Source organism: Labeo rohita, chromosome 5 (assembly GCF_022985175.1).
Source record: "Labeo rohita strain BAU-BD-2019 chromosome 5, IGBB_LRoh.1.0, whole genome shotgun sequence".
Taxonomy (NCBI): Eukaryota; Metazoa; Chordata; class Actinopteri; order Cypriniformes; family Cyprinidae; genus Labeo; species Labeo rohita.
This window is the reverse complement of record NC_066873.1, coordinates 22,898,769-22,926,764: the sequence shown is the minus strand read 5'-3', so window position 1 is coordinate 22,926,764 and position 27,996 is coordinate 22,898,769. Positions and strand designations below refer to the sequence as shown.

At 36.3% G+C, this 27,996-nt stretch overlaps 1 protein-coding gene across 1 annotated transcript; it reads right to left on the bottom strand.

Annotated features, from left to right (window-relative positions):
• Positions 1 to 88: 88 nt before the first annotated feature.
• On the bottom strand, positions 89 to 27,054 carry gucy2d (guanylate cyclase 2D, retinal). The gene is given in 21 exon segments (XM_051111292.1): positions 89 to 1,352; positions 1,777 to 1,865; positions 1,958 to 2,043; positions 4,378 to 4,472; positions 6,145 to 6,243; positions 8,374 to 8,548; positions 10,721 to 10,913; positions 10,987 to 11,150; positions 11,343 to 11,491; positions 11,658 to 11,807; positions 11,937 to 12,093; positions 12,316 to 12,492; positions 12,647 to 12,730; positions 15,554 to 15,673; positions 15,957 to 16,071; positions 16,173 to 16,257; positions 16,363 to 16,699; positions 16,701 to 16,739; positions 17,312 to 17,613; positions 18,986 to 19,985; positions 24,174 to 27,054. Coding segments are annotated over 19 exon segments (3,426 nt in total). The 5' UTR covers positions 19,797 to 19,985; positions 24,174 to 27,054; the 3' UTR covers positions 89 to 1,352; position 1,777.
• Between the last annotated feature and the right edge of the window lie 942 nt (positions 27,055 to 27,996).

Below are 27,996 nucleotides of genomic sequence, written 5' to 3'. Positions count from 1 at the left end.
TGTTGATAAAAAGATTTGTTTTTACAGTTTTTAAGTTCCATAATTCTAGGAAGGTTACTAGGTAGAAGAAAGAATCTACACGGTCGCTAAAACCAGCTTTTATTTACACAATCACAAACGACAAGATAAAATGGTGAGATTGCAATTGAAATTCAGCTACATCCTGCTGCAACTGTAGCTCCCCAGACTGTGGTTTAGTATCAGGTGACAGAACGTCATCCTGGACAGCCACGGGCGCCAGAACCCTCCTATCTTAATGAAGATATCCAGACCACACCTTTGAAATTCCCTCTGTCATGTAGTGTAATACCCCTTTTAGAGGGCACATACATTTGCTGAGTATGAGCAGGCAAAGTAGTGCTGAAAAAAATCTTTGGATGAATCTCTGATGTGTTTTCTCTTTAGTAACAGACAGGGTTTGACATCAGGATATTATGCATGGAATGTGCCTAATATCAGGATCATGTGTCATGCTATTATAAAGCTGACAATTTCAGTCTCAGCTCACGAGTTTCCTTTTTTTTGTATCTCTTATTCTTAACTCAGAGAGGACAATGGAGTTAAGCAACTCAAATGAGACCAAATAATTGTCTGTCATAAAATCTCTGGTTTGCTTGGCCGTGAAAACTGCTCTGAATGCATTTCACCTTCTAGAAAGGCCAAACTGTGCCACGTGGAATTAACAGAATGAAAGCATTTTCAAAAAGAAAATGTGAAGAATGTGAACAAGTTCTTTTTGAACTAACACCTAGTATTTAAAGCCTGATATTCCTATCATATAAAATCAACACGGTATTATAAATAATTTCAATACATGGATATTATTGGCGTTATTCCCACTGAATTATAACTAAATTGCAGGTGCCATTATAAACAAGCACCATCAGTTAGCTGTTTTTGCTTGTTTTTGTTGCACAAATATCGAAATAAGAACAAAATCTCTTTGCACAAGTGGAGTAACTGGAGGGATCGCATAACTGCAGAGATGAGGCGTTCTGCTGTTCTCATTTTCTGGTCTTGAAGAACTGTTATCTCAGCAGTGTCTTTAATTTAGTATTGGATGAACTGCGGTATAAACTCTATATAGATTTAAAAAAGTCCTCTGTGACCATCCATAGCAGTTGGCGCATGCCGTCTTCTTGAGCTGATGGTTTTTATGGACTGGCATTCAGAGTTCAAGTGTTTTTGCTTCTCGTCAGATGTCCTAGTGAGCTTTTCCACTCTTTTTTTAGGAATGAATCAAGTAGAAAAGGGTAGTCGAGGGGGTGAACACCTCAATCCACCCCTTTCATCCCCTTGCCCCACTTTCTCCTAAATTCGATAGGCTGGTGCAGAAACATGAGCATCAGAACCTATTGAAAGGCACAGAAACAGAACAGCGTGAGTACAGAAGTTTAACAGCCTTACGTTGGAGGACTTAAAGGGATAGACTGCACAAAAATAAATACATAAATGTATTCATGTCTTTCCAATTCTGTTTTATTTTCTTTCTTCTCTGACACAAAAAGATATTCAATGGGGTCCAAAGCAACACTGAACCCCACTGACTTTTCAAAATGTGTTCTTTTATATCCCACAGAGGGAAAAAATCGTGAATAAGTAAATGAATTTTCATTTTTTGGTGGACTATCCTTTCAAGTCGCTCTTACAAGACATGCAACAGCAACCAAATTAGTGAACTGTAAACACTTTCTTTGATTCATTAAGCAGAAAATTGAAATCAACCAAACAAAAAAATGAGTAAAACCTGATTGAAGTAGCTGAAATGCTCTCTACCTCAATTCCCCATCTTCTTCTGTCGATCCAGGAATTTCTGCCGCCTGTCCATCGGAATCTCATCCAAGCTGATACCATGGTTGCTCGCCCTTAATGGCAACATAAAGAAAGTTAGCAATTCCCTGCATTATAGACGTCATCCTAAAGATGTACATATGGACAGAACTGGTTTCTTTCTTACCCAGGAGTAAGGTCTGGCGGTACAGGTAGTGGCTTGTTAAATCCTTCTCTTCCAACCAACCAGTATGTTTCTTCTACACCTTTACCCTGATAGAGAATGACATTTAACAGCTCGTATGACAAGTTTCAGGACATTTAAGACGCATTTAGCACAGTATTAGTATTAGTATTGTGTTATGTGTGATCCCAGGGGGTTTCTTAGCAAATGCTAATATATAACCTTTTCTAAAACATTTTCACCCTCACACTATTTTATTTAATTTGTTTACTAACAGTGCCTAAATGTGACCCTGGACCACAAAACCTATGTTTGGAGCAATAGCCAAAAATACACTGTATGGGTCAAAATTAGCGATTTTTCTTTTATCCCAAAAATGATTAGGTAAATTTAGGATATTAAGTAAAGATCATGTTCCATGAAGATATTTTGTAAATTTCCTACTGTACACATATCAAAGCGTAATTTTTGATTAGTAATACGCATTGCTAAAAACTTCATTTGGACAACTTTAAAGGCAATTTTCTCAACATTTTAATTTTTCCCTCTTAGATTCCATATTTTCAAATAGTTGTATATTGGCCAAATATTGTCCTATCCTAACAAACCATATATCGATGAAAAGCTTATTTATTCAGATGATGTATAAATCTCAATTTTAAAAAACTGACACTTATGACTTGTTTTGTGGCTCAGGGTTACAAAGATGGACATATGTGCAACAGTGAAGAATTGTGTTATCTTTGTCATTTTTACCATAGTGTAATTTCCATTAAATGATGTATTATGTGTAATAATCATTCTGAAAATGATGGTGATGGAAATCTAAAACATGAATATTTTAAACATTTTTAGAATAAAGTGGTTGTCTCCTTTCTTTTGTTAATTTTATGACTAGCATTCAAAACACATTTGCCTTCATTTTTCTTCTTCACACAATATGTCAAGTTTGGTCTTCACTGATATTATTATCTGTTTGATAGCAAGTTTAACTTTTGATGAAAAACATATTACAGACTGTGTGTTCTGGAAATTACACCAGAACTTTGTGTCAGATGCAGTTCTGAAAATATATACAGTCAAGCCAAAAAATTATTCAGACACCAGATATAATTTTTGATAATTTTTTACTAGTGGGTTTTATTTATGTAAGTGAGGACAGCAAAATAAAGTAAACTGTGACATATTATACCCAAACATTCTTTATACAGTGGACTACCAGTAAAATTGATAAAAGGTGGTTGTCTGAATTTTTGGTTGATTGTAATCCATTACATACCATTCTATCAAAGTTATCTGACATTACCAAGATTAATTTGTTCTGACACAGTTTAACTTGAGTTCTTGTCATATTTTATTACCATTTAGCAAATAAACTGTGATAATGTGAGAAATTTTGAAGGTGTCTGAATAAATTTTGGTATGACTGTATTTACTATATAATCATTATAACACTGAATCTGTTTATGATTATTTTACTATTTATGATTATCTGTTGACCATATTTGTTAATATATATTCATAAAAATACCTGACAGGAGATGTTTACTTTCAGTATGAAAATGTCCTGATAATTTACTCACCCCATCATATAGTGGACTTCAATGGGAATCAATGGGTTAAAAAAGTGCAGTTTCAATGCTTCTTCAAAGGGCTCTACACAAGCCCAGCCGAGGAATAAGGGTCTTATAAGAAAAATACAAATTTATATACTTTTTAACCACAAACGCTCATCTTGCACTAGCTTGACCTCATGCACTACCTAATTGCGCACACCTGACGTAGGTGGAAGTACTGTACACAGATGAAGAACTAACCACTCGTGACTTTTCCAATGTGATTATCTGTGAAGTCGAAGACGCGCATCACAGAGCTAGTGCAAGTTGAGCATTTGTGGTTAAAAAGTATATACATTTTTATTTTATTTTGATACAAGAGTGGAGAGCAGACAGGAAGTAAAGTGGGACAGAGAGGGGCGGGTAGGGGTTTGTGACGGGAAAGGTCCTCAAGCCGGGATTTAAACATGGGACACCCATAGTGCAACAGCACTGTATGTCGGCACACTTGCCCACTAGGCTATCAGCACCAAAATAAATTTGTATTTTTTTAAAAAAATGACCAATCATTTCACTAGATGAGACCCTTATTCCTCAGCTGGGATCATGTAGAGCCTTTCGAAGCTTTACTGAAACCACAATTTGAACCTTCAACCCACTGGCCACCATTGAAGTCCACTATATGGAGAAAAATCCTGGAATGTTTTCCTCATAAAAAATGTCTTTGCGTCTGAAGAAAGAAAGACATGAACATCTTGGATGATATGGGGATGAGTAAAGTAGCAGGACATTTTCATTCTAGAAGTGAACTTCTCCTTGAACTGAAGAGATGTGTTAGTGTTTGTGTGTGTGTGTATATTTGCATACCTTAAGCTCTGTCCTGCCCCTAACATCTATTTTGTAGCCAAGTTTGAGGCTGTTCAGGACATCAACAGTACTCTTGTTGACATGAATTCTGTAAGCTGTAGAAACAGGGAAAGCGCAACAATAAAAAAAACATAGTAACTTAATTAATATTACATTGAAAGTGTTGCAAACTGAACAAAACTTTCATTGCCCAAATTGGTTTTTTGTGAATTTATACAGACTCGGGACATCAAGAACATATTACGCAGAAACCACTAGATGGCATTATGTCCATAGCTGCTTGACTGTCCACTCTAAGCTATTTGAAGCTGATGCACTGAGCATATTACATCACTCAAGACATTCTGTCACTGGTCTGTTCCCTTCATATAATCTGGACAACTGTGTTTTAGTCATTTCATTGTGTGGGTGAAATCACATAGCACTTGATGTGATCTAATTTATAAAAACATCTTTAGTCTTTCATTTAAAATGAATTTGAAACAATCTGAATTTGAAAACAAACACTTTTTGTACAATAAGATAATATTTATAATAATAATTTTAGGTATTTCAACTCTAAAAAGTTTGGGGTTGGAATTTTTTTTTTTGAAAGATGTCCCATGTGTTCATCTAATCTGCATATGTTTGATAAAAATGAAATAAATCCGTAATATTAAGAAGTGTTGCTTTTTTATTGTATTACATTTAAAGATTTAATTTATTCCTGTAATGGATACATTACTCTAATCAATCTAATATGAACTTTTTCAACATTATTATGTTTAAAACACTTGTGCTGATTAATATTTTTGTGGAAACTGTAATAAATTTTTCCAGGATTTACTGATGTATAGAAAGTAAGAAAAAAGAACAGCATTAGTTTGAAACAGAAAAATGTTGTGATATTATAAATGTCTTTACTGTCACTTCGAATAAATTTAATGTACGCTTGTACTATTTAAAAATGTATTAATCAAATTTTAGAACTTTGGTGTATATGTATATTTTCTAGGCATTGACAACTTGTAATCATGTTTCGGTCCCACTTTATATTAGGTGGCCTTAATTACTATGTACTTATTGTGTTCATATTGTATTGCAAAACACTTTTGCTGCATTTGATGTGGGATATGGGTAAGCTCTGGGACAGGTTTGGTGGTATGGGTAGGTTTAAGGGTGGGTTAAGATATAAAGGATCTGTCAACAGTGTAATTATAAATGTAATTACAGAAAAGTATTACAGATGTAATTACATGCAGGTATATTTTAAAACAAGTACAATGTAAAAACAAGTATGTACATAATAAGTGCATTGTATCAATTGGTAATTTAAATGTAAGTACATAGTAGTTAAGGCCACCTAATATAAAGTGGGACCCATGTTTCACACATTCTTGCATGTTCTTCAACATGAAGTAAATGTGAAGTAAATGTTCTTGGGATAAATGTGGCAGAAGGTCTGATTAAAGGTGAGACAGTTCAGGGTGATGTCGGAGGCTGAGTTCTAAGAGGACATTAGCTTTAAAGCAGAATTTTCTTTCTAATTTGGCTTATACTCTTAAGAGCTTACAGGGAACTCTGCACTTTAAGCCCTCTGAGCTTCTCACTGACATGCACCCACTGATCAGCACACACACAAAGTACTAACCACTGAGTCTTCAAACTGATCCTTAGCCAAAGACAAATTCCTGGAAGCACGACTTCAGAGACAGCCACAAGCGCTTGAATTGTGCATATCAGACACGTGCTGATGTATATGCATATTAAACACACAAGTGTACTCACGCAACCCTGTGGATTCCATTCGGGAGGCTGTGTTTACTGTGTCCCCGAACAGACAGTACCGAGGCATCTTCAACCCAACTACACCCGCTACCACTGGACCTGTCATAGACACATGAACAGTAAGTTAGCACATTAGCAACTGCATAGAATTACGTTTTGTCAGTCACACCTGTGTGGGCACCATGTGATCTTTGTAGAGTTGTAGGGTGGGGGAAAGGGCCAGCGGCATACTAACTAATTGGATGAATCTGTTAATTGGATGATGCATTGGATTTACATTTCACTTGTTCTAGGAATACACAGCCATCAGAGGATCAAGTGTAAATACGTTTTCACATTTAGCACAATGTTTAGTTCACTGATGTAAGACAAGACCATCTTTGTCAATTAAAATGACACTCAGGGGTAAAATTATATTTGATTTTTTTTTTTCATGCTTTTTGTACACTACTATTCAAAAGTTTGGGGTCATTAAAATTTTTTTTATGAATAATGTGTATTCAGCAAGTATGAAATTAAATAATCAAAAGTGACAGCAAAGACTTTCTAGGCATCAAAGAATCCTGAAAAAATGTATCACAGTTTCAACAAAAATATTAAGCAGCACAACTGTTTTTACCACTGATAATAATAAGAGATGTTTCTTGAGCACCAAATCAACATATGTGACCCTGGACCACAAAACCAGACGTAAGTGTCAGTTTTTCAAAACTGAGATTTATACATCATTTGAAAGCTGAAATAAGCTTTTCATTGATGTATGATTTGTTAGGGTAGGACAATATTTGGCTGAGCTACAACTATATGAAAATCGGGAATCTGAGGGTGCAAAGAAATCAAAATTTTGAGAAAATCACCCTTAAAGTTGTCCAAATGAAGTTTTTAGCAATGCATATTACTAATCAAAAATTAAGTTTTGATATATTTACAGTAGGAAATGTACAAAATATCTTTATAGAACATGATCTTTACTTAATATCCTAATGAGTTTTGGCATAAAAGAAAAATGGATCATTTTGACCCATGCAATGTATTTGTGGCTATTGCTACAAATATACCCGTGCTACATAAAGTCCACTTCCAAAACAAAGATTCACATATAATGTACTCACCCCCTTGTCATCCAAGATGTTCATGTCTTTCTTTCTTCAGTCATAAAGAAATCATGTTTTTTGAGGAAAACATTTCTGCATTTTTCTCCATATAATTGACTGCTATGGTGCCCCGATTTTGAACTTCCAAAATGCAGTTTAAATGCGGCTTCAAACGATCCCAAATGTGGTTGTAAGCGATCCTAGCCAAGGAAGAAGGGTCTTGTCTAGCGAAACGATTAGTTAATTTAATAATAATTTTAAAAAATACAATTTAAATACTCTCACATGCTCGTCTTGCCTTTCTCTCCCTGAACTCTGTGTATTCTGGCTCAAGACAGTTCAATTACACTTCAATTGTATTTTTTCCCTCAACTTCAAAAATCATTTTAAAATCATCCTACGTCATTGCAGAAGTACCGACCCAGTCGTTGCAAAGTGAATACGCAAAGAAGATCAAACATCCTTAACAAAAAAGGTAAAACAGCGATATAGGGCGATTTCGAAGTTGAGGGAAAGCATGAGTTTTTCGACATACCCTAACTGTCATGAACCGGAACAAAAACAGTCCAGGTAGAGTAAGACAAGATGAGCGTTTGGGGTTAAGAAGTATATAAACTGTATTATTATTATTATTAGAGTAACCGATTCTTTCGCTAAATAAGACCCTTCTTTCTCAGCTGGGATGGTTTGAAGCCGCATTTAAACTGCATTTTGGAAGTTCAAAATTGGGGCACCATCTCAGCCCATTATATGGAGAAAAATGCTGAAATTTTTTCCTCAAAAAACTTCTTACTTCAGTCAAATTTCTTTATGACTGAAGAAAGAAAAATATGAACATCTTGGATGACAAGGGGGTGAGTACATTATATGTGAATCTTTGTTTTGGAAGTGGACTTCTCCTTTAAGACCGGTTTTGTGGTCCAAGTTCACATATTAGAATGATTACGGTATGGACAGATTTTGGAGAAATCAAGTCATGGAATACATCACCTATTAAATATATAGAAAAATAGAAATTATTTTGATCAAATAAAGAACAAGAGACTTCTTTCAATCACATGAAAAAATACCTTTCAGACCCCAAACTTTTGAATGTTCTTTGTATATGTGTTTGTGTGCTTCGTGCGTTTCTTACCAGAATGGAGTCCAATGCGGATTTTGACTTTGACGTCAGGCATGTGCGTCATTTTAAATGTACCGATGCAGTGTAGAATGTCCAGAGACATGTTAGCCATCTCTGCTGCGTGGCGGTTCCCATTACGGTTTGGAACTCCTGATGCCACCATGTATGCATCACCAATAGTCTCTACCTGTTGAAATATATCATATAAAATGCTCCTTGTGAAATGCAAAACCGTTTGTATGTGCTATTATAGATATTATTATTATTATTATAGTAATTTCATGACAACAACCGGTTAAAACTAATAACACAGACTCATCCGGGTAACCGCAGTTGTCGCTATTCGCTTGCTGGGAACAGCTTTTTAAGATATTAAAACTTAATTCAGTGCGGACTCGCTCTCTCATATCATACTAATGAAGCTGCCGCAACAATGGTTTTGTACACTGTAATGTTTATTATAAAATAATTAACAATCTGGTAAGATTTTAAAACAGTTTCTTAAATTTTAAATCAATATCTTTAATCGCCATAATTCCCTGATAGCACACGTACATCTCAGAGATGTCTATTTGATGTCTGCATTTACATCTGCAAGACATATTTTTTTAGAGTGTTTGCTCATCTGCAATACGTCTATAGGACGTTTTCTATCAGATGTCAAATAGATGTCTATTAGATGTCTGTAAGATGTTTATGATTTAGAATGTATGTAAAACTGACATCTTACACATGTGATGTCAGATGTTTGTACACAGCAGTTGCTTTCCAGATTATGTGATCTTTAACAGACATCTTGCAGATGTATGTGTGCTATCTGGGTTATTTACAGTATGTGGTGGAATGTTGTGTAGTAAGTGCTAAGACTGCAGCGTATCCCTTAAATGTTCCTCTAGTTTGAACTTGCCACTTGCTAGCTGCTAACTGCTTTCTTTACTGAAGCTTTGCGTTCAAATATTTAATTTAATGCGTCTAATTATTTACTTTTGTGGCAAGCAGCTGTGTAATAAATGGAATAATGTACATCAGGGGTGTCAAACTCCAGTCCTGGAGCACCGCAGCCCTGCAGAGTTTAGATGCAACCTTAATTAAACACCACCTGATCCAACAAATCAAGTCCTTCAGGCTTAATTGAAAACTGCATAGTATGTGTGTTGGAGCAAGGTTGGAACAAAACTCTGCATGGCTGCGGCCCTCCAGGAACTGAGTTTGACACCCCTGATGTACATCCAGCCAGCTGTTATCGCAGAATAAAGCCCTTCAGTCTGATAAGCCTGTCAGGCTTTATTCTGCGATAACAACCGGCTGGATGTACATTATTGCTTACTGACATAATACAGGGCTGTTTGAATCTGAGTGGCTGACAAACGTTCTAAGTTGTGCAATTATTTTCAAGGAAATACACGGCGAAAGTAGTTCCAGACAGCTTTTGACCACATTACATATCTGTATTTCTTTGCCAAACGATTTCAGTTATTTCAAATGTCTTTACAGCCTACAACAGAAAAAGAGCTAAAACAACAACACTAGTGGCCAAACTAATAAATATAGTAAACAATAGGAATAAAATAACAAATACATTATGTACGGAAAGCGCATAGTATGAACACACACGGAAACATACATGTGTACAGAAAGGTAACTTCGTAACTTGTAACCCAGTAACTTTGTTTTGGTAAGATTTTCTCTGCAAACTTGTGAAAAAAATGAGCCGCTTAGATTTTGTTCCCCTCGTGACGTAAAAAGAGGATCTTATTATAATATTACGGCCCCTTAATCTACACGTTTCCACCCCCCGGTGCCACCATTGCGTTTTCTACAGTGTACCAGTTCTAACGCCATGGCAAAAGTTAGAGCGAAGCATGTTAACTGATGCTAACGCTGCTGCCACACAGATCTAATATAAACATGTGATTTCTTTCCAGGCTGTTTACCTTCATAGACATAACCGACTGTTTTGTAACTTGCGTGTTTTTAACATAAACTTCTGTGTATTTGACAGTTTAAAAGCAATAAAACATAAATGATAAGCAGTTTAGTATCTGAGGTACGAGCTGTGGCACAGACATATTATGGAAAAGGGTGTGGGGAGCAGCAGCTCATTTGCCTTTAAATAGACATGCATACAAATAGCAAAAAAAATTTTTAAATTGATATAATAAATGATCTTTGGGGTATTTTATACTGAAACTTCACAGACGCATTCTGGGGACATCTGAGACTTAAATTACATATTTGACAAAAGGGGCATATCAAGTCTCCTTTAATGCTAAATAAGACACCACCCAGTGACAGTTTTTGTAGCATCAGCATTATGAAAGAATCAACTCAAGTGAAACCTAAAAAAGCTCATGCAAACCTTGTAGACATCGTGGATTGCGATGATTCCATCAAAGAGTGTGTAGAGGTCGTTAAGCAAATCGACCACTTCGATAGGTTCACTCAGAGCAGAGATGGTGGTAAAACCCACAATATCACTGAAATACAGTGTGACATCTGAAAAGTGCTCCGGCTTCACTGGCTTCCCTGTCTTTAACGCCAAGGCCACAGATCTGAAAGGCAGAATGGCATTATAAGAACCTAAAGGAGTGAAAAAAGAAATCTGAACACTGAAGTAGGACTCACTTGGGCAGCATCTGAGCTAGAAGAGCATCAGTTTTCTGACGCTCTACCTCTAGTTCTTCAGTCCTCTCTCGGATAAGATCCTCCAGGTTTGAGGAGTACTGCTCCAGCATTCTTAACATTGAGTCAATTATATTTGTCTTCTTTCCTTTGTTCACATTCTTAAACTGCAAGTTAGAAGGGACAGAAAACAGGAGATATTTTATATACTGAATATTTTTCTGTTTTTTTTTTTTCTTTCTGGAAGAAAAATCTGTTGTTTGTTTATTTGCTTTCTTTTTTAATGTTGTGCAGTAATTGCAAAATAATGCAAAATTTTACCTGTGTGTGTGCTTGAGAGAGAGAGTAAGAGGGTGTACCTGTCTGAAGATCTCCTCAAATGTGAGTCTCTTGTCAGGCTCCTCACTCCAGGCCTGTTTCATGATCTGAATCACTTCCAGCGGCGCTTCATCCACAGACACAGTGGGTCGGCACAGCGGTGGAGGAGAGCGCACCTTATCTATGATTTCTGCACACAGAGATACACAACTTGAGTATTCACAACTTAGATCACTGTATTCATATCTGAATTTCTCCAAACCAACTCCATTAAATCATTGCTAACTTTAGTTTTTCCTTTAACTTGGTGAAAATCTGAGCGGTATGTGATGCCATGGTATGTGAGGGAGTCTAACCTTCAGGAGGCATATCCAACATGCAGAAGGGTGCACAGCGAGAGATCACCTCCTGCATGATAATAGCAAAGCTGTATACATCAGCTGGAAACGTGCCCTTCTTATTCAGTTTAGGATTGCGCAGGATCTCTGGAGCTGTCCAAAACTGATCTGTATCAAAGATACAAAGATCAGAGTCAATCACAGGACTGAATATATAAAAATAAGCAAGATGATGAGAGCCACTATGTCCCTTTTCTCATTTCAGGGCTTAGCAGTTTCCACATGTATTACACATACCCTCCGGTTTGGTGTCCTCCAGGATGATGTTTTGACAGTTGATGATTTCATTGAAGCCATAATCCGTAACCTTCAGAACAAACCGACCATCTACCACACAGTTCCTTGACTTCAGGCGTCCGTGAATAATCCCACGATTATGCAAGTACTTCATTCCCTGACAGGGAAAGATAAAAAAGGCGTTAGAAGTAAAGTGACAGAGAAGTATGAGGAGACTGGAGCAGGTGACATCTTTGACAGTTCATTAGGTGACAGCCAGTCATTCTTTACCACATTTTCATTTATAGCTTCATCTTCTTGAGCTTTTTACTTATCTGTTCATATATGCATTCCTTCAACCCTTTGTTAATTCAACTGTTCTTTTTACTAAACTCCTCACCCTGATCAGGTCAAGGAGAAGGGATGATTTGAACATCCAGTCCAGTCTCATTTCCTCGTTGTTGAGCAGATCTTCCAGGCTGCCTCTGGTGCAGTGCTCAGTAACAATGCCAAATATGCCAGTATCCAAGAACAGACCCAGAAACAGGTTCAGATTCTCATGACGCATGTCTCTCAGCTAGAGAGAGAGAAGAGGAGGACAAGCAGAAGTAAAAAAAGGTACAGAAGACAGGATGGGAAGGTGAGTATAGCATTCAGTTTTCATTTCAAAACCTGTCCACAACTTGTAAGCTAATTCATTCTTTATTCATTTTCATTCACTTCCCTCTTACCTTGATAAAGATGGCCTGTGTGCTGTCAGTGATTTCTGAAACAGAATCTCCACAGGGGCATTTCTTCAGCCAGACCCAGTCACCCTGACAGCACAGAATAAAACAACTGAACACATCTCCACAGGCTTGTTCATATTTATACTACATTCTTCTAATTTGTTAGTGTTATTTGCTTGCAGTAATGAGGTTATTAAAACTTCAGCTTTCGTTTTGATTAGTCAGTGTGGAGGGAGAAATGGAAAACCCAATGGAAGCTTAAAGGAGAAGTTCACTATGAGAACAGTAATTTACAGATAGTTTACTCACCCCATTGTCATCCAAAATGGTCATGTCTTTCTTTCTTCATTTGTAAAGAAATTATGTTTTTTGAGGAAAACATTTCAGGATTTCTCTCCATATAGTGGACTTCTATGGTGCCCCCGAAAATGCAAAAAAAAAAAAAAAAAAAAAAAAAAAAAAAAGAAAATCCAAAAATCCAAAATCCAAAATAGTTTAAATGCAGCTTCAAAGGGCTCTAAATGATCCCAGCCAAGGAAGAAGGGTATTGTCTAGAGAAACAATCAGTTCTTTTCTTAAAAAAATTACAATTTATATAATTTTTAGTTAGGGTAGGTCAAAAAACTCCATCTCATTTTCTCCTCCAACTTCAAAATCGTCCTACATCGTTGCAGAAGTACCAACCCAGTGTTAACAAAGTGAACATGCAAAGAAGATCAAACACCCTTTACCCTTTTACCTTTAAAAAGGTAAAACAGCCATGTAGAATGATTTTGAAGTTGGAAGAAAAAATGAGATAGGAGTTTTTCGACATGCCCTAACTGTCTTGAACTGGAAGACACAGAATTCATGCAAAGCTAAACAAGACGAGCATTTGAGGTTAAAAAAAAAGTATATAAATTGTCAATTTTCTTTTTTTTTTTAGAAAACAACAGATTGTTTCTTTAGATAATACCCTTCTTCTTTGACTGGGATTGTTTAGAGTCTTTTGAAGCTGCATTTAAACTGCATTTTAGAGGTTTAAACTCAGGGGCACCATAGAAATCCACTATATGAAGAGAAATCCTGAAAAGTTTTCCTCAAAAAAACATTTTTTTTCAGACTGAAGAAAAAAAGACATGAATATCTTGGATGACAAGGGGGTGAATAAATTATCTGTAAATTTTTGTTCTGGAAGTGAACTTCTCCTTTAAGGTAAATTCATGCCAAGATGTTTACAAGATGCAATTTTAAAGTTGCAATTGTGAGTTTATAACTGGCAAGAGAGTGTTTTCACAATGTGTCATCAATCGGCCACATTGGCGGCAATGAACGTAAACTGCCACTGAACCGAACAAAACTTGCATATTTTGCTGATTATTGCTGCTGAAAATCAGTTATTGACATGTTTTGGGCTGTACTAATCAGTTGGACCAGGAAAAACATTTAGAGTACTGTAGACTGCTAAAACTTACAACAAATCAAGGAGAAGAGTATAAAAAACTGTCTGAGAAACAAAATGTGTTTGTGGTTGGCCAAGCTGAACCAAGATTTCCAAGGCACCAATCCTGACAATTTTCATGTTTTTTCTTATCATTTTCGGTCAGGTAGTTGAAATATTAGGCTAAGCCCTTCTTTATATGATTTACCAGCTTCCACATGTTTTTTCCATGGTTCAGACAGCATAAATTAGCAAAACAATATGTTCAGTAGTACATTAACCGTGCAATCCATGCTGTCCCAGATAGCACATGTACATCTGCAAGATGTCTGTTAAAGATCACTTGATCCGGAAAGCATCTGCTGTGTACAAACATCTGACAGATATCTGTAAAATGTCAGTTTTACATACATTTTATATCATAAACATCTTAAAGACATCTAATAGACATCTATTTGACATCTGATAGGAAACGATACAGACGTATTGCAGATGAGCAAACAAAAAAAAATACGTCTTCCAGATGTCAAATAGGCATCTGTCAAATAGGCATCTCTGATAGCACATGTATGTCTGCAAGATGTCTGTTAAAGATCACTTGATCTGGAAAGCATCTGCTGTGTACAAACATCCAACAGACATCTGTAAGATATCAGTTTTACATACATTCGAAATCATAAACATCTTAAAGACATCTAATAGACATCTATTTGACATCTGATAGGAAACGTCCTAAAGACGTATTGCAGATGTAAATATAGACGTCAAATAGACATCTCTGTGATGTACATGTGCAATCAGGGGTTATTTACATCCGAGTATATGCCCATGTATCCGGACCAAATCGTGATGTAAGTGCAAACCCTATATAGTGAGATAAAAACTCTAAATTCTGAGGAAGAATATACAAACTGTAAGTTATAAACTCTATAAACTCAAACTACTGAAATTACCCTTTTTTTTTTTTTACTCCTTGCCCAGAGAAGTTTATATCTCACAATTCTGAGTTTATATCTAGCAATTCATTGGTGGAGAAAAATATACAAACTAACTGGTTGAATTCTATCTAAAATGTTACTTCATATTAACTTACCAGTTATTGAATTGTTTTATAAGACTTGGAATCATGCTGTTGTACTGAATATTTACATTTATTTATTTAGCAGACGCTTTTATCCAAAGCGACTTATTGTTGAGGAATACAACAGCGATTCATCATAAAGAGGCAAAATAAACAGGAAATGCTCATAATAAAAAGTTTCAGACATTGATCAGATTAGTACAAACTAGACAGGTAGGGATTAAAGAAAGAAAGTAGTTGTTTTTTAGGATGCAGTCAAATGTTGAAGAAAGAGTGTTTTAACCTTCTGGCATTCAGTACAAATTCACTCATCTTTGTGTGATATTGCTTCATGTAGTACCAAAACACTATGCTAACAACTTACCAAAGTGTATTTATGTGTACACAAAAAAGCACAGATTTCACACACCTCAAATACAGCAACGTTGGACGTTTCAGGAGTTGACGTAATGTAACTGCGACCTGAAACTGAGTGGCGAGGGGTTTTAACATCCAGTTGACTCTTCACCATACTATCGTCATTCAGCTTCTACAGAGAGAAAGAAGAGAAATATGAGAGACAGACAAAAACCTGAGCAGGAGCGAGAGAGTAAGTTCTGTGAAGAGATTCATGCCTGTCCTATTTAGTATCAACACACTTGCAACAGATCACACACTAAATTATATTAAATTAATTTAAATTATTACCATACTCTCCTCATTCAGCTTCTACAGAGACACACAGAGAAAGAGACAGAAATGGACAGTGAGAGAGATATAGATGAAGTCCATGAGCAAGAGAGAGAAAGAAAGAGAGAGGATTTATGACTGACCCTCCTGCTGAGTGTGGTGTTGATGAAGACCAAGTCATCCAGTGTCAGTATTATCTTAGTAGGGCTTCCAGCTCCTCCTCCACCAAATGCTCCAAATATCCCCATCCCATGTTTCCTGGAAACACACACACAAATATACTCATTTATTTATTAGTAATACAACAAACTTATTCAATACAAGGTGGTTTGCTGCAACTCAAGCAATTCAATTCATACCTTATATGGAGAAAACCTACACCTCCTCCACCTACCAACACACAGAACAAAAGGAGGAGGAAGAAAAAGGTCACTCCATCCAAGCCTGCAATAAAAGGAAAAGAACAACAGACAGAATCAATGCTGGTGTTGATGCTTTTAAATATACTATAATAAAATGTACGTGGTACAAGAATTTCTGCGTTATTACCTCCACTACAAGCGACATAAGGACTGAACCAACAGTTTGAGTCAGTGCTCGGAGACGCTCCAGCAAAATGAATCGATTTCCCCAAGTACTTCAACCCTCCATATTTCCCATATGTGTGTGGTGCTTCCAGGGCGTGCGTGCGGTGTAGGCTGGACCCAGAGCCATCTGTATCCAGGACAGCGTAGCGGGCCTGCATTCCTTCTCCATCAGTACCTGCCGATATCTGCTGGTTAAAGCCACTGAATTCAAATCCGCCCTCGTTTTTAACCAGCACATCACCCGATACCCAGCGCCCTCCACTTGCAACTCGACTCTGCTCTGCAGCCATGGCAGTATAAATACAGCATATTATAGATGGTCCCAAAGAATGGCGAAACCTGTCAAGAAAGACAAAATTAAAAAAATCTTACTGGGATTCTAAGCAATTTCTTCAAAAATGAAATGATAAAATAAAAAGTGTCATTTTAGGATGTTTTTATTAGTAGCCTTTAATAGTATTTTTGACATACTATTATAGTTTTTTACATTTTTTAAATTTCATTTTAGTTTTAGCAATTTTGTTTTGTTTTTGTCATTTTTATTTATTTTATTTAAAATCACCTTGGCAACTAACTAAATGATTTTATCTGACATCAGTTAACATTTATTTTATTTAAAGTAACACTTTTTTTTATTATAGTTTTTGTTAACCCTGTTTTATGAGAATCATTTAGTGACAAAACACCACTGAGCTGAACATAAACCTGAAAATGTCTTATCATACACAAGTTATGCGCATATTTAATACATAATGCCACATGCTGATTTTTGCAGTGATAAAAAACATCTAAACTCACTATTGTGGCAAATATGCTTTCTACATAACTATAGCTTTTGTTATCCCCATCCCTATATTATTTGTTTAAAATGATACCTCTAGTACTAAAACACTAAGGCAAGATTGTGTTACCTCTTCAGGTGGTGTGCTTGTACGGATGTCATAGGATTCCTGCGCTGCACTAAAGGCCTCATAGAAGTTTTGTTCCCCTTGGTCCATGGTTATTGTCAATACCCCATCATACGCTCGTCGCAGTTTGGTGTCATTGGCCAGGATAGGGTAGTTCACATTTTTATATGGCAGTGAATACAGGAGTGTGTCATATGGAATGAAGATGTACCCTCGGTCAATCATTCTCATGTCCATTGCTGTGGTTAGTAACTGATACTGTTCCTCTCCACCAATCAGGACAGAGTGCATGCACATGATGACAGCTGCACAGAGAAAATGAAGAGGGAGGAATAAGAGTGGAGAAAACAGGATTGAGGAATAAACGAAAGGACAAGTTATTGAAACTCTGAAAAATGCTGGGTTACCAAGCGCTGGGTGAAACATGGGCAAACCCAGCAACTGGGTTGTTTTGACCCAGCGCCTGGGTTAAATGTTCAACCCAGCCTTCTGGGTAGCTTTATTTAACTCAGCCATTGTTTAAAATGAACCCAAAATAGGTTGTAAATTAAATATAGGACCCAGTTGTTGGGTTTTTCCATATTTCACCCAGTTGTTTGTAACCCGGCATTTTTTAGAGTGAATTATTAAAACATAATGAGAGACATACAAAATTATGTAACAAACATTTTCTCAATAATATTTATAAAGTGGCCACCCTAATTTGTATAGAAGAGGACACTAAAGTTGTAGGGCCTTGAAGTTGTAAATAAAAAGTAGCAATAAAAAAGGTTATTGAAGTTTTCACATTTAATTCAAATTCATACTTGCCAGTTCTTTGTAATTTTTTGTGAAATTTACTAGCAATATTTAAGTAAAAATTCTACACCTTTTTTTAGTGTTTCTGAGCATTTTAAATTCAAATTTATAGGGCTGCTCCCTAATAGTCGACTAACCGTTAGTCATCGAGAAGTGGTTAAGTTAACCAACATTTTATTAGCTGGTCTATGTGGTAATCGGGCAGGACATCCAAATGCTCACCTATCATTCATTGACCTCAAGTATGGCTTTTCATCTGAAAGATGTTAGTAGCAGCAACTTTACATGGCCACTCAGTCTAATGTTAACGTAGAAAACTGTGCGCTATTGAAGTGTCCGTGTGGAGTGTGGAAGCTGAATAGTAGTGCGCTTAATGCATGACAGATGAAGGTGCCGGTGCGGTCACTTGCTCTTAAAATACTCTGTCATATTTGGTCATACAGATAAAAGTAATACATCTTAATGAATCTGTAAAGACTCTACATTTATTTGTGTGCACCCAGAATAACAACAAAACATTGTGCTTTTGTAAAATAATACACTGCAAAAAATGCTTTTCTTATTTAGATTTTTTATCTTGTTTTTTAATTTCTTAAATCAAGAAGGATTTTGTAGACAAGTAAAAAATGTTAACTTGGTTTCAGAAAAAAACACAAGTCAAAATGAACTGGGTTTTTGCTTGAAACAAGCAAAATAATCTGCCAGTGGGGTAAGAAAAATAATCCTGTTTTCTGTTTAAAATAAGATAAGATTTTGCTTACCCCTTGGCAGATTATTTTGCTTGTTCTAAGCAAAAACTCACCTTATTTTGACTTGTTGCCCTAGTCGAGGGCAGCCCTACAAATTTACATTTTTAAACTTAACTCAAACAGAACTCACCCCTCACTCGATCAGTCTCCCGTATTGTCTTCAGGGCTTGCCGTGGCCCTTCCTTGTCCTTTGCCATGGTAACAACCACACCAACTGGCAGGCCAAGAGCACGCAGGGATGCTGCAAGTTCATGCCCAGTAGCTTCCCACATGTCATTCTCTGCTGTTATAATCCCAACATGTGCCCAGCGGAAAAAGCGCAGCACCGAGAAGAGCACACGAGAAGACAATGGGAGCGGCCGTAGAAAAGTGGGATACATTCCCTCATCCATATCAGCCTTCAGGCAAGCCCAGGACAGGATGCCCTTGTTCCAATTCTTTGCCAGCAGTGCAGCAGCAGTGCAGTAGCCAGGGTTTGCCGGTCCAAGCAAAGCCGAACCATAGCCCTCCAGTTCGGCAAAGCGTGCCAATGCTTTGGAACTCGAGCAATCCTCATTAATTAGTGTGTAGTCATACCAGTAGCCCTTGTTGAGGTCGGGGTCTTTGTTTATTCGAGTCATGGCTAATCGTGCAGCCAGGTCCGGCAGGGCTTTGGAGTACATCGGGTCGCACGACCATGGTCCTACGATGGCGATTTTGAAGGTGGTGCCCCAGGCCTCACAGGGCAAGTAAGATAGCATGACTAGAGGAAGGAGAAAACAGTTCCCCCACCAGCTGCGACTGCGGAGCACTGGGGTCGAAGACACTGGACCTGATGGTCCATTGGTGTTGTCTGCTTTTTGCTTTGAGGTTTGCTTTCGTCGTCTCTTTCCAGCAGAAGACTGTTGCCATCGTGGGTGGTGGGACTGGCAAAGAAAGCTAGAGTTTCTGTGGTCATCCATTTTAATTTTGTTTTACTGTTAATTGTCAGGGACAATGAAAAAACAGGTGGCACTGGCAGATGTTGTGCTGGATTTGGTGAATATTTTGATAGCGACAGTATAATGGCTGAACAGCCAGCTCTCGATTTGGGTTCTACCCACTGAGGGGCACTAGCCCAAAACTATTGCACAATAACCAGCCATCACTGTCTGTTTTAGAAATGGAGCAAATGTGTGCCGTTGTATTGGAGAGAAAACAAATAAGGGTTTGGTGAATGAGAGGGAAAGAGGGGTAAAAGGCAAGGGATGAAAACAGAAGAAAAAAAAGTTAGGTTGTTTTTTTTATGTGTACTGGAATATTAGCACACAATACATTGCATCTGTTTTTACCATAGTTTACTATATGTGGTAATGATGTGAGAGTGTAACAGCGGCTCAAACATCAGCATCAGGTCAGTAAATCTGCATTCCAAAAGTTGGAGGTCAGTAAGATTTTTAAATTAATTTTTTTTTTCTTTAATACTTAATATTTAATAAATCTTAATACTTTAAATCAGTGAAGGTGAGTCAAAATAAAGACCTTTACAGTACAGAAAAGTTATATTAATTAAATAATCATGAAAATATTCAGCAGCACAACTGTTTTCAATACTGATTGAAATATGACTAATAATTTTTTGAGCAGCAAATCAGCATATTAGAATGATTTCTGAAGGATCATGTGACACTGAAGACTGGAGAAATAGCTTTTGAAAATTCAGCTTTGCAGCGCATGAATAAATTGCATTTCAAAATTATTCTAAATAGAAAACAGTTGTAATAGTATTTCATAATATACTGTTTTTAATCAAATAAATGCAGCCTTGATGAGCATAAGAAACTTCTTTCCAAAGCATAAAATCTTACCAACTCCAAACTTTCAAATGGCAGTGGAAAATTTAAATACATTTTAAATACAATTTACAAATAAACAAATAAATAAAATTAATTCGTAGATCTGTGAATCTACTCATGAGTCTATTATGTACAGAAAAGTACAGAAGCCTATTTCCACCTCAGAGTAAAAAGTATTAGGATTTTATTTCAATAATTGTGACGTCGTATAATGTACAATCTTCTTTTTATTTTTTACTCTGAGGCTGAAACAGTCTTCTAGCCTGGATGATATGTTTAGTGAAGACAAAATATTAACACTTCACAATAAGGCTCATTAGTTGACATTAGTAAACTACTTAAGTTAAACATGAACAATACTTCTACAGCATTTATTAGTCATAGTTAATGTTAATTTCAACATCTTTTAATGCATTTTAGCTTGTTAACATTAGTTAATTCTCTGTGAATGAACAAGAACAAAAAATGAATGACTGTATTTTCATTAACTAACATTAACAAAGATGAATAAATACTGTAATAAATGTGTCGTTCATTGTTTGTATATGTTAGTTGATACATTAACTAATGGAACCATATCATAAAGTGTTACCAACATATTTATATTTTTGTATTTGATTATTTTAATAGAATTTCGCTGTTTTTTTATTTTAATAACATATGTTACTTCTGTTCAAAAAGACAATCTTTAATTGAACAATTAAATGTTGTTTAATTCTTTTTAATGAATTGTTGTTTCCTAATAGGAGTTTTGGTTACACTTTAATTTAATGTGTCCTTGTTACAGTGTAATTGTACATTTAAGTACTGAGTAATATTAATTAACTATATGATTAGGATTAGGATTAGGGTTTGGTTTAAGATTACTTGCATGTAATTAATTGTTGTTATAATAGTAAGTACATGTACCATGTGTAACAAGGACACCTTAACATAAAGTTCTACCAAAGTTTTCTTCTTCGCCCCTCTTATCATACTGTCCTTTCCACTGTGACTCCAGAGAGCTGATATCTGACCGCAGGCTTGGTCCGATCACCTGACCAGCCACATCCTCACTTGGCTCATGTGCCATCTGTGTTTAAAGGTGGAATTGGGGTGAAGTGTCACACGACTTGTACCAGGCTGTCTGCCTATTCCTCCCTCCCTCTCTATCCATTGCTCAGCAAGCAGCAAGCAGATTACAATTAAAGAGCTCTGCCTTCATTAGCCATGGCCGTAAGAACTGCCAAATAACGTGAGGCTTAATCAATCTTAATCTTAATCAACCTTATCTCTTTACACCATCATCACTCTGTCAAAAGCCTTTTGTTTTCTGATGTTTTGCTTTGTTCTCAATGATGTCTTCATCATTCTGTCCAACGTCTGTATAAATGTCCTGTCTACCCCTCACTTCTTAACCTCTTGGTCTGGCTCGCTCTTTCTTTGGACCTTTAGCCAGCTCTGAAATAACTCAGGATTACAGAGGATTGCATGGGACCTTGCTATCAGACACACGCCACTCCTATGTTGGAGAGCTTTGCTCTCTGCAATATTAGAAAACTGTCACACCACAGCCCTCCATTTATCCAGTCAGTTTCATGTACAGCATTACTGGACAATAGTTCTATCATCTAAAGGAATTTCACATTTTTGGGACTTACAATCTGCTTAAATGTTTAATCAGTAGCATTTACTACTATCTAAATGCTGCTATCTTATGCAGTTTTCAAATCTCTCCAGATATTCCTCCTTACTAATAAGATTACTAATAAGTGTTTTAGGTTAAGGTCGTTTTTGCGATTGCATTCAAAGGGGATGTCCTGTTATATAAGTGCGCCCGTGTTAATCATTGGCTGCTTGAATCTCATGACCTGAACATGAATCACATTTTGTGGCCTTTTTCAAGGATATTAAGCTGCATATTGAAATTATAGCTATCGTCATATAGTAATCTGATTAAAATCACTTTTCTTTTTATAGTCAGTAATGTATGAAATACATACATGCAGTACATTCAACTTTATTGTAACTTTGTGGTGTCACATTATTTCAGCCTTAAAAATGAATTCCTTACATTTATATAGAGCTTTTCTGGGCACTCAATGCATTAGCACTAAAGACCAATAAACTGGCAATTTTTACATATGTAAATTGGAAATATTAGCACGTATGTGAAGTAGAAATAATAACACAAAGATACTGACACTTTCAGTCACGATTTTAGGCATTAGGCATTTTAATTATGTTTAACCACTTCTACTCCTGGTTTCACAGACAAGGTGCATGTTTAAAATGCATGTTTGAGCTGTCTCAACTGAAAATATCTTGCTCCAACATATCTTAAAATGTCTCAATGTTTTCTTCAGAGGCATTTTTATAAAAGCTGCTTAAATAACTTAATTTAACTAAGGCCTAGTCCTGGTTTAAGCTAAGCCCTGTCTGTGAAACAGGGCCTTAGTGTTTATACTCTAACTGTAAATGAATTTTACTGTAAATTGTAATCACATCTTGTGTTCTTTCTCATGGATCTCAAGCTGCATGTTGAAATTATAGCTATCGTCATATAGAAATCTGAATTTTGGAAAGTTTTAATAGCTGTCTAATCAAAGCCACTTTTTATAGTTAATAATCTATGAAATAGATACATTCAGAACATTGTTAAAACTTTATTGTAACTTTGTGATGTTACATTATTTCAGCATTAGCACTAATGACCACTAAACCGGCAATGTTTTGCCATTTACGTACATAATGCGAAGTGACTGAACTTTCAAGTTAATGGATAACAGTATTTCAATAATAACTATTTCTTTACTGACAAGACTGTTATCTTTGAATCCTAGTGAATGTTAGCTGAGTTAGCATAATTAGCAATTGCCATCAGCTTGATACAGACAGACATTTCATTCATTTTCAAGTAGGACAGATAAAATTAGTCTAAATTACATTGATTTTTGATGATTAAAGTAATGATAATATACACTCTTAAAAATAAAGGTTCCGAAAGGGTGTTTGTGCAGAGATGCCATAAAAGAACCATTTTTTTCAGTGAACAGTTCTTAAAATAACCATTTTAAAGAAAATTTAACAAACCTAGTCATTTAATGATTTAATTTAATTTTATTTCATTTTCAATTTCATTTAATCTAATCTTTAAATCATTTAAAGACTATAAAGAACCTTTTTTGCATTTGAAAGGTTCCATGGATGTTCAAAGTTCTTCATTGAACCATCAATGCCGATAAAGAAGAGTGTAATGTAATTAATTGTGAAGTTTAATACTCTAAATACTGAGGTAAAACATTGCATATATTGAAACAAAATTATTTTTAAACGCTAATACTAAGCAAAAAAAAAAAAAAAAAAAAAAAAAAAAAACTGCTGTAACAACCTAAGATTACTTTGCATCCTTCAGGGCAGTCCTAATCCTCTAAGCCTCATGGACTACTCTAGCAAATTCAATACTGAAAATCACTGTTACCGTTAATGATTGATTTTGCATAAAAGAGCAAAAGATCAGCTAACCTGGTAAGTGAGGCTAATTAAGAGCCATGATGTGTGCTCGTCCCATTAGAACACAGAGAGTCTCAGAAGAACCAGAGGGGGACCAGAACTGCACTCCCAGAGAGGAAATAGTAAAAAGACAAAAATCCAAATTAAAAATGTAAAAGTCCAAACTGAAGGTGGAGAAAAGACAGATATTCCATGTCAAAATCGATGGAAAAGCTTTTAAAAAAGGTTATCGTCGTCTTTGAAAAAATTGTATAAAAAAATTGATGTAGAAATCCACCTTTCTCTTTTTAAAATGAAGAGTTGATTTTTGGTTTTTGGCCCCTGGAGGTTGCAGGCCCTGTCCCTGTCCCAGTCCTGCCCCAATCTGGAGAGCCTAATGGGGGGAAGCCACTGGAACAAGAGTCTCTCTGAGTCCTGGGTATTACTGGGAATAGACAGATTTACAAAGAGAGAGGGAGACTGCGAAAGACAAGGAACGAGCAGAAGAGAAAGGAGGGGCAGGCCGGGAATTCATGCGGTGACTTTTTAACCCTCTTTAGCCTCTAATCCACACATGCATGGCAAAAGGCATTTTCTCTCCTCACTGTACATATGAGCTTGTGGCCCAGTAACATTTAGACAGTGACTGACAATGTGAAGTAGAAATAATAACATAATAATAATATTAGGCATTAGATATTTTTATTTATTTATTTATTTTTGTTTAAAGTCTATCTGTAGATGGACTCTACTATAAATGGTATTTTAATGCAATACTGTGATAGACATTACAGTACACCAGATAGGTTGTATGATGGTTTCTAATTGAGCTGAGGATTTGATCCCACTGTCTGTGTAGGATCAGCACTGAGCCAACAAACGTTACAGATTGTACTTGTACTGTCCTGCTCCATCTTGTTTCCTCAGGTGCACTCTGTAATTTTTGTTTATGTTTCACTGGCCAATATGGTAGTCGTCTTGGACACCCAAAATGGCTGTACTACTCACAGTCAGCCTTGATTAATTATTCCTATATTGAGTGTCAGATAATAGTAACAGAAATAAATGAGCAGCATTTGGCTGTTAAGGTAGAATAAACAGATTTTATAAAGCTACTGACATACCTAGAGTCTCAATCCTTATTATTAACTTCTTTTGGAGCAAAATGTTTAAGTTTAGTCAACTTGAAATGTTAAGTTGTACTAACTGATAACTTAGATATTTGTGTTTGTTAAACTTAAAACCTGGGTAAGTAACCCAGCTGCCTTAAAATTTTAAGTTGAATCAACTCAAATATCTAAGTTGTCACTTAGCATAACTTAACATTTCAAGTTAAATAAACTTTTTTGGAGTTGACTGAACTTAAAATTTTAAGGCAGCCAGGTAACAAATTATTTAAGTTGACTCAACAAATTATTTTTAACAGTGCACCAGACTTCTGCACAAGGTTTTAGATGATGGTGTTAAACCATTAGTATAACACGTCCTCATGTCACATTAAAAAATCTCAAGTGTCAGTGTGTCCCTTATTTTTTTCTGCTCCTCCTCCTTTCTTCTTGATCTTTCTTGAGTTTATAAGCTTGGCTAGGAGTGCCCAACAGGTGAAAGGAGATTTCAGGTTCCTAGGAAGCCCTAAGCCACGATACCTCTTTGTTCATTGTGACATTGTGTCCTATAGCACAACCCTATTACACTATTGACATAAAAGCTACATTTTAGTCTGGTATTCCCAGGTCAGGCGTAGAAGTGATTAAAGGCCTTCTGGAGAAAACTGGAAAGAAAGGTAAAGTAACCAAGCTGTTATTACAAGAAGCAGCATTCAAAATAATGAAATGAAAGGATGGAGACTTATGAAACAACAGAGAGGGAGAGGTCATTCAACGCCTGTGAAGATTACATCCTTGAGCAGTCCTCTAGGACTGGAGCAGTCTTCAGACCTTTATACAGAAGTATACAAACTAATTTATGTGAAAGTGAATGCAGTGACCATAGCTGTCAAGCAAGTCAAGCAAATGATTTTCACAGCAATTTAAATTTAATTCTGTACCTCATTAGACCACAATAAAAAAGTCAGTGAATGGCATGAGGGTTAGTACTGTGATTATTTTTAAGTATACAAACTAATTTAAAATTGTAAATGTCCATTTGTAAAATAGACGTTTTATTACTTAATTTACTATCATAGCACCACAAGTGTCTTGATCAAGGTCATAATGGTGTCAAGAGGTGGAGGGGACACAACCCTTGAAGGCTTTTGGTCGGTCATGACTGGCTCCTGCCCTACACTTTTAACTTGTTGCTGACTGGAAAAAGTAACTGTCTGATTTTACAAGCACTAGGCCTGCTTGTGTGTGTGTGTGTGAGTGTATGTCACGCTAGCTCATGATTGATAGGAGTCCATTTTAAGTTAATCAGATTAGTCAGATTGGGTTGTGCTGTACTGAGCTTCAACCAGCAAGCTTCTTACCTCTGATCGGAGAGAGAGAAATGAGGTTGGGGAAGACAGGTAGCCTCATAATTTGCCTGAAAGAATTGGTAATCAAAGTTTGATAGAATTATTAGTACATTATCATAGTGAAAATGTGTTTGTTTATAAATACATACACTAAAATTTGTATGACATGGCAAACAATGTGTATGCTGTATTTGTGAAATTACTGTTTAAAGAAATTGTTCACCCAACAATAAAAATCCTCACCCTCATGTCCTGTTTAAATTTGTTTTAATCGCTGGAGTCTCGCGCCTATTGAAGCCTATTGATACAGTTAAAAGCCCAGCGCTCAAGTAAAAAAAAAAAAAAATAATGCGTCGCTAGATTTTTTTTCATTCAACTACACTGCGTTTCATTCTATGTGAATAGCCCTAAGCGCCATTTTCCATACAGTGAAAGTGAACGCAGTGACCACGGCTGTCAAGCGAATGATTTTCATAACAACTTCAATTTAATTCTGTTCCTCATTAGACCGCAATAGTCAGTGAATGGCATCACAATTGTGATATTTGGTTGAACTGAATTTTAAGCCTAACAATGAAACTGTAATCAATTCCCCTAAAACAGGTAGGCCTGGTGACTACTCTGGCAACCTTAAAGGTGACACATTATGAAAACTGGACTTTCTCCATGTATAATTGCTATCGGGTCCCCAGTGCATGTACCAACCCAGAAAACAAAAAAAAGAACAACCCAGTTTTTGGCAAGCTTATGGAAAAACAAGCCACTCAGATTTTGCTCCCCCCGTGACATAGAAAGAGGATCTTATTATAACATCACTGCCCCTTAATCTGCATGTTTCCACCCACGGCGCCACCATTTTGTTTTCACAAGTGACAACGGTGTACCAGTTCTAACACCATGGCGAAAGTTCAAGCAAAGCATGTTAACTGTTCTGTCTTTGGCTGCACAGATGAGCACTGAACACTATTTGGAGTCCCAGCTTTGGAGGACACAAGAGAGCATGGATTTATTGACTTACTATTTATTAACCTAGATCTAATATAAACATTTGATTTCTCTCCCAGCTGTTTACCTTCACAGACCTAACCAACTGTTCTTGTAACTCCTGTGTGTTTTTAACATAAACCTGTGTGTTTTTGAAAGTTTAAGCACAATAAGACATGAAAGAGAACTTAGTTTAGTACTCACATGCCGTGTGGCAGCCGCTTTCTCTGCTCATGCTTCGGATGTGTGCGCTCAGAAAACAATATATAAGAATTTTAAACTAATATTGTTTAAAACGCATGATTTTGGCATGATAGACATGATAATCAAAACCAAACAGATGTTTTTTAGCAGAGTATCTGAGGCACCAGCTCTATTCTGGAAAAGAAGGGTGGGGAGCAATTGCTCATTTGCATT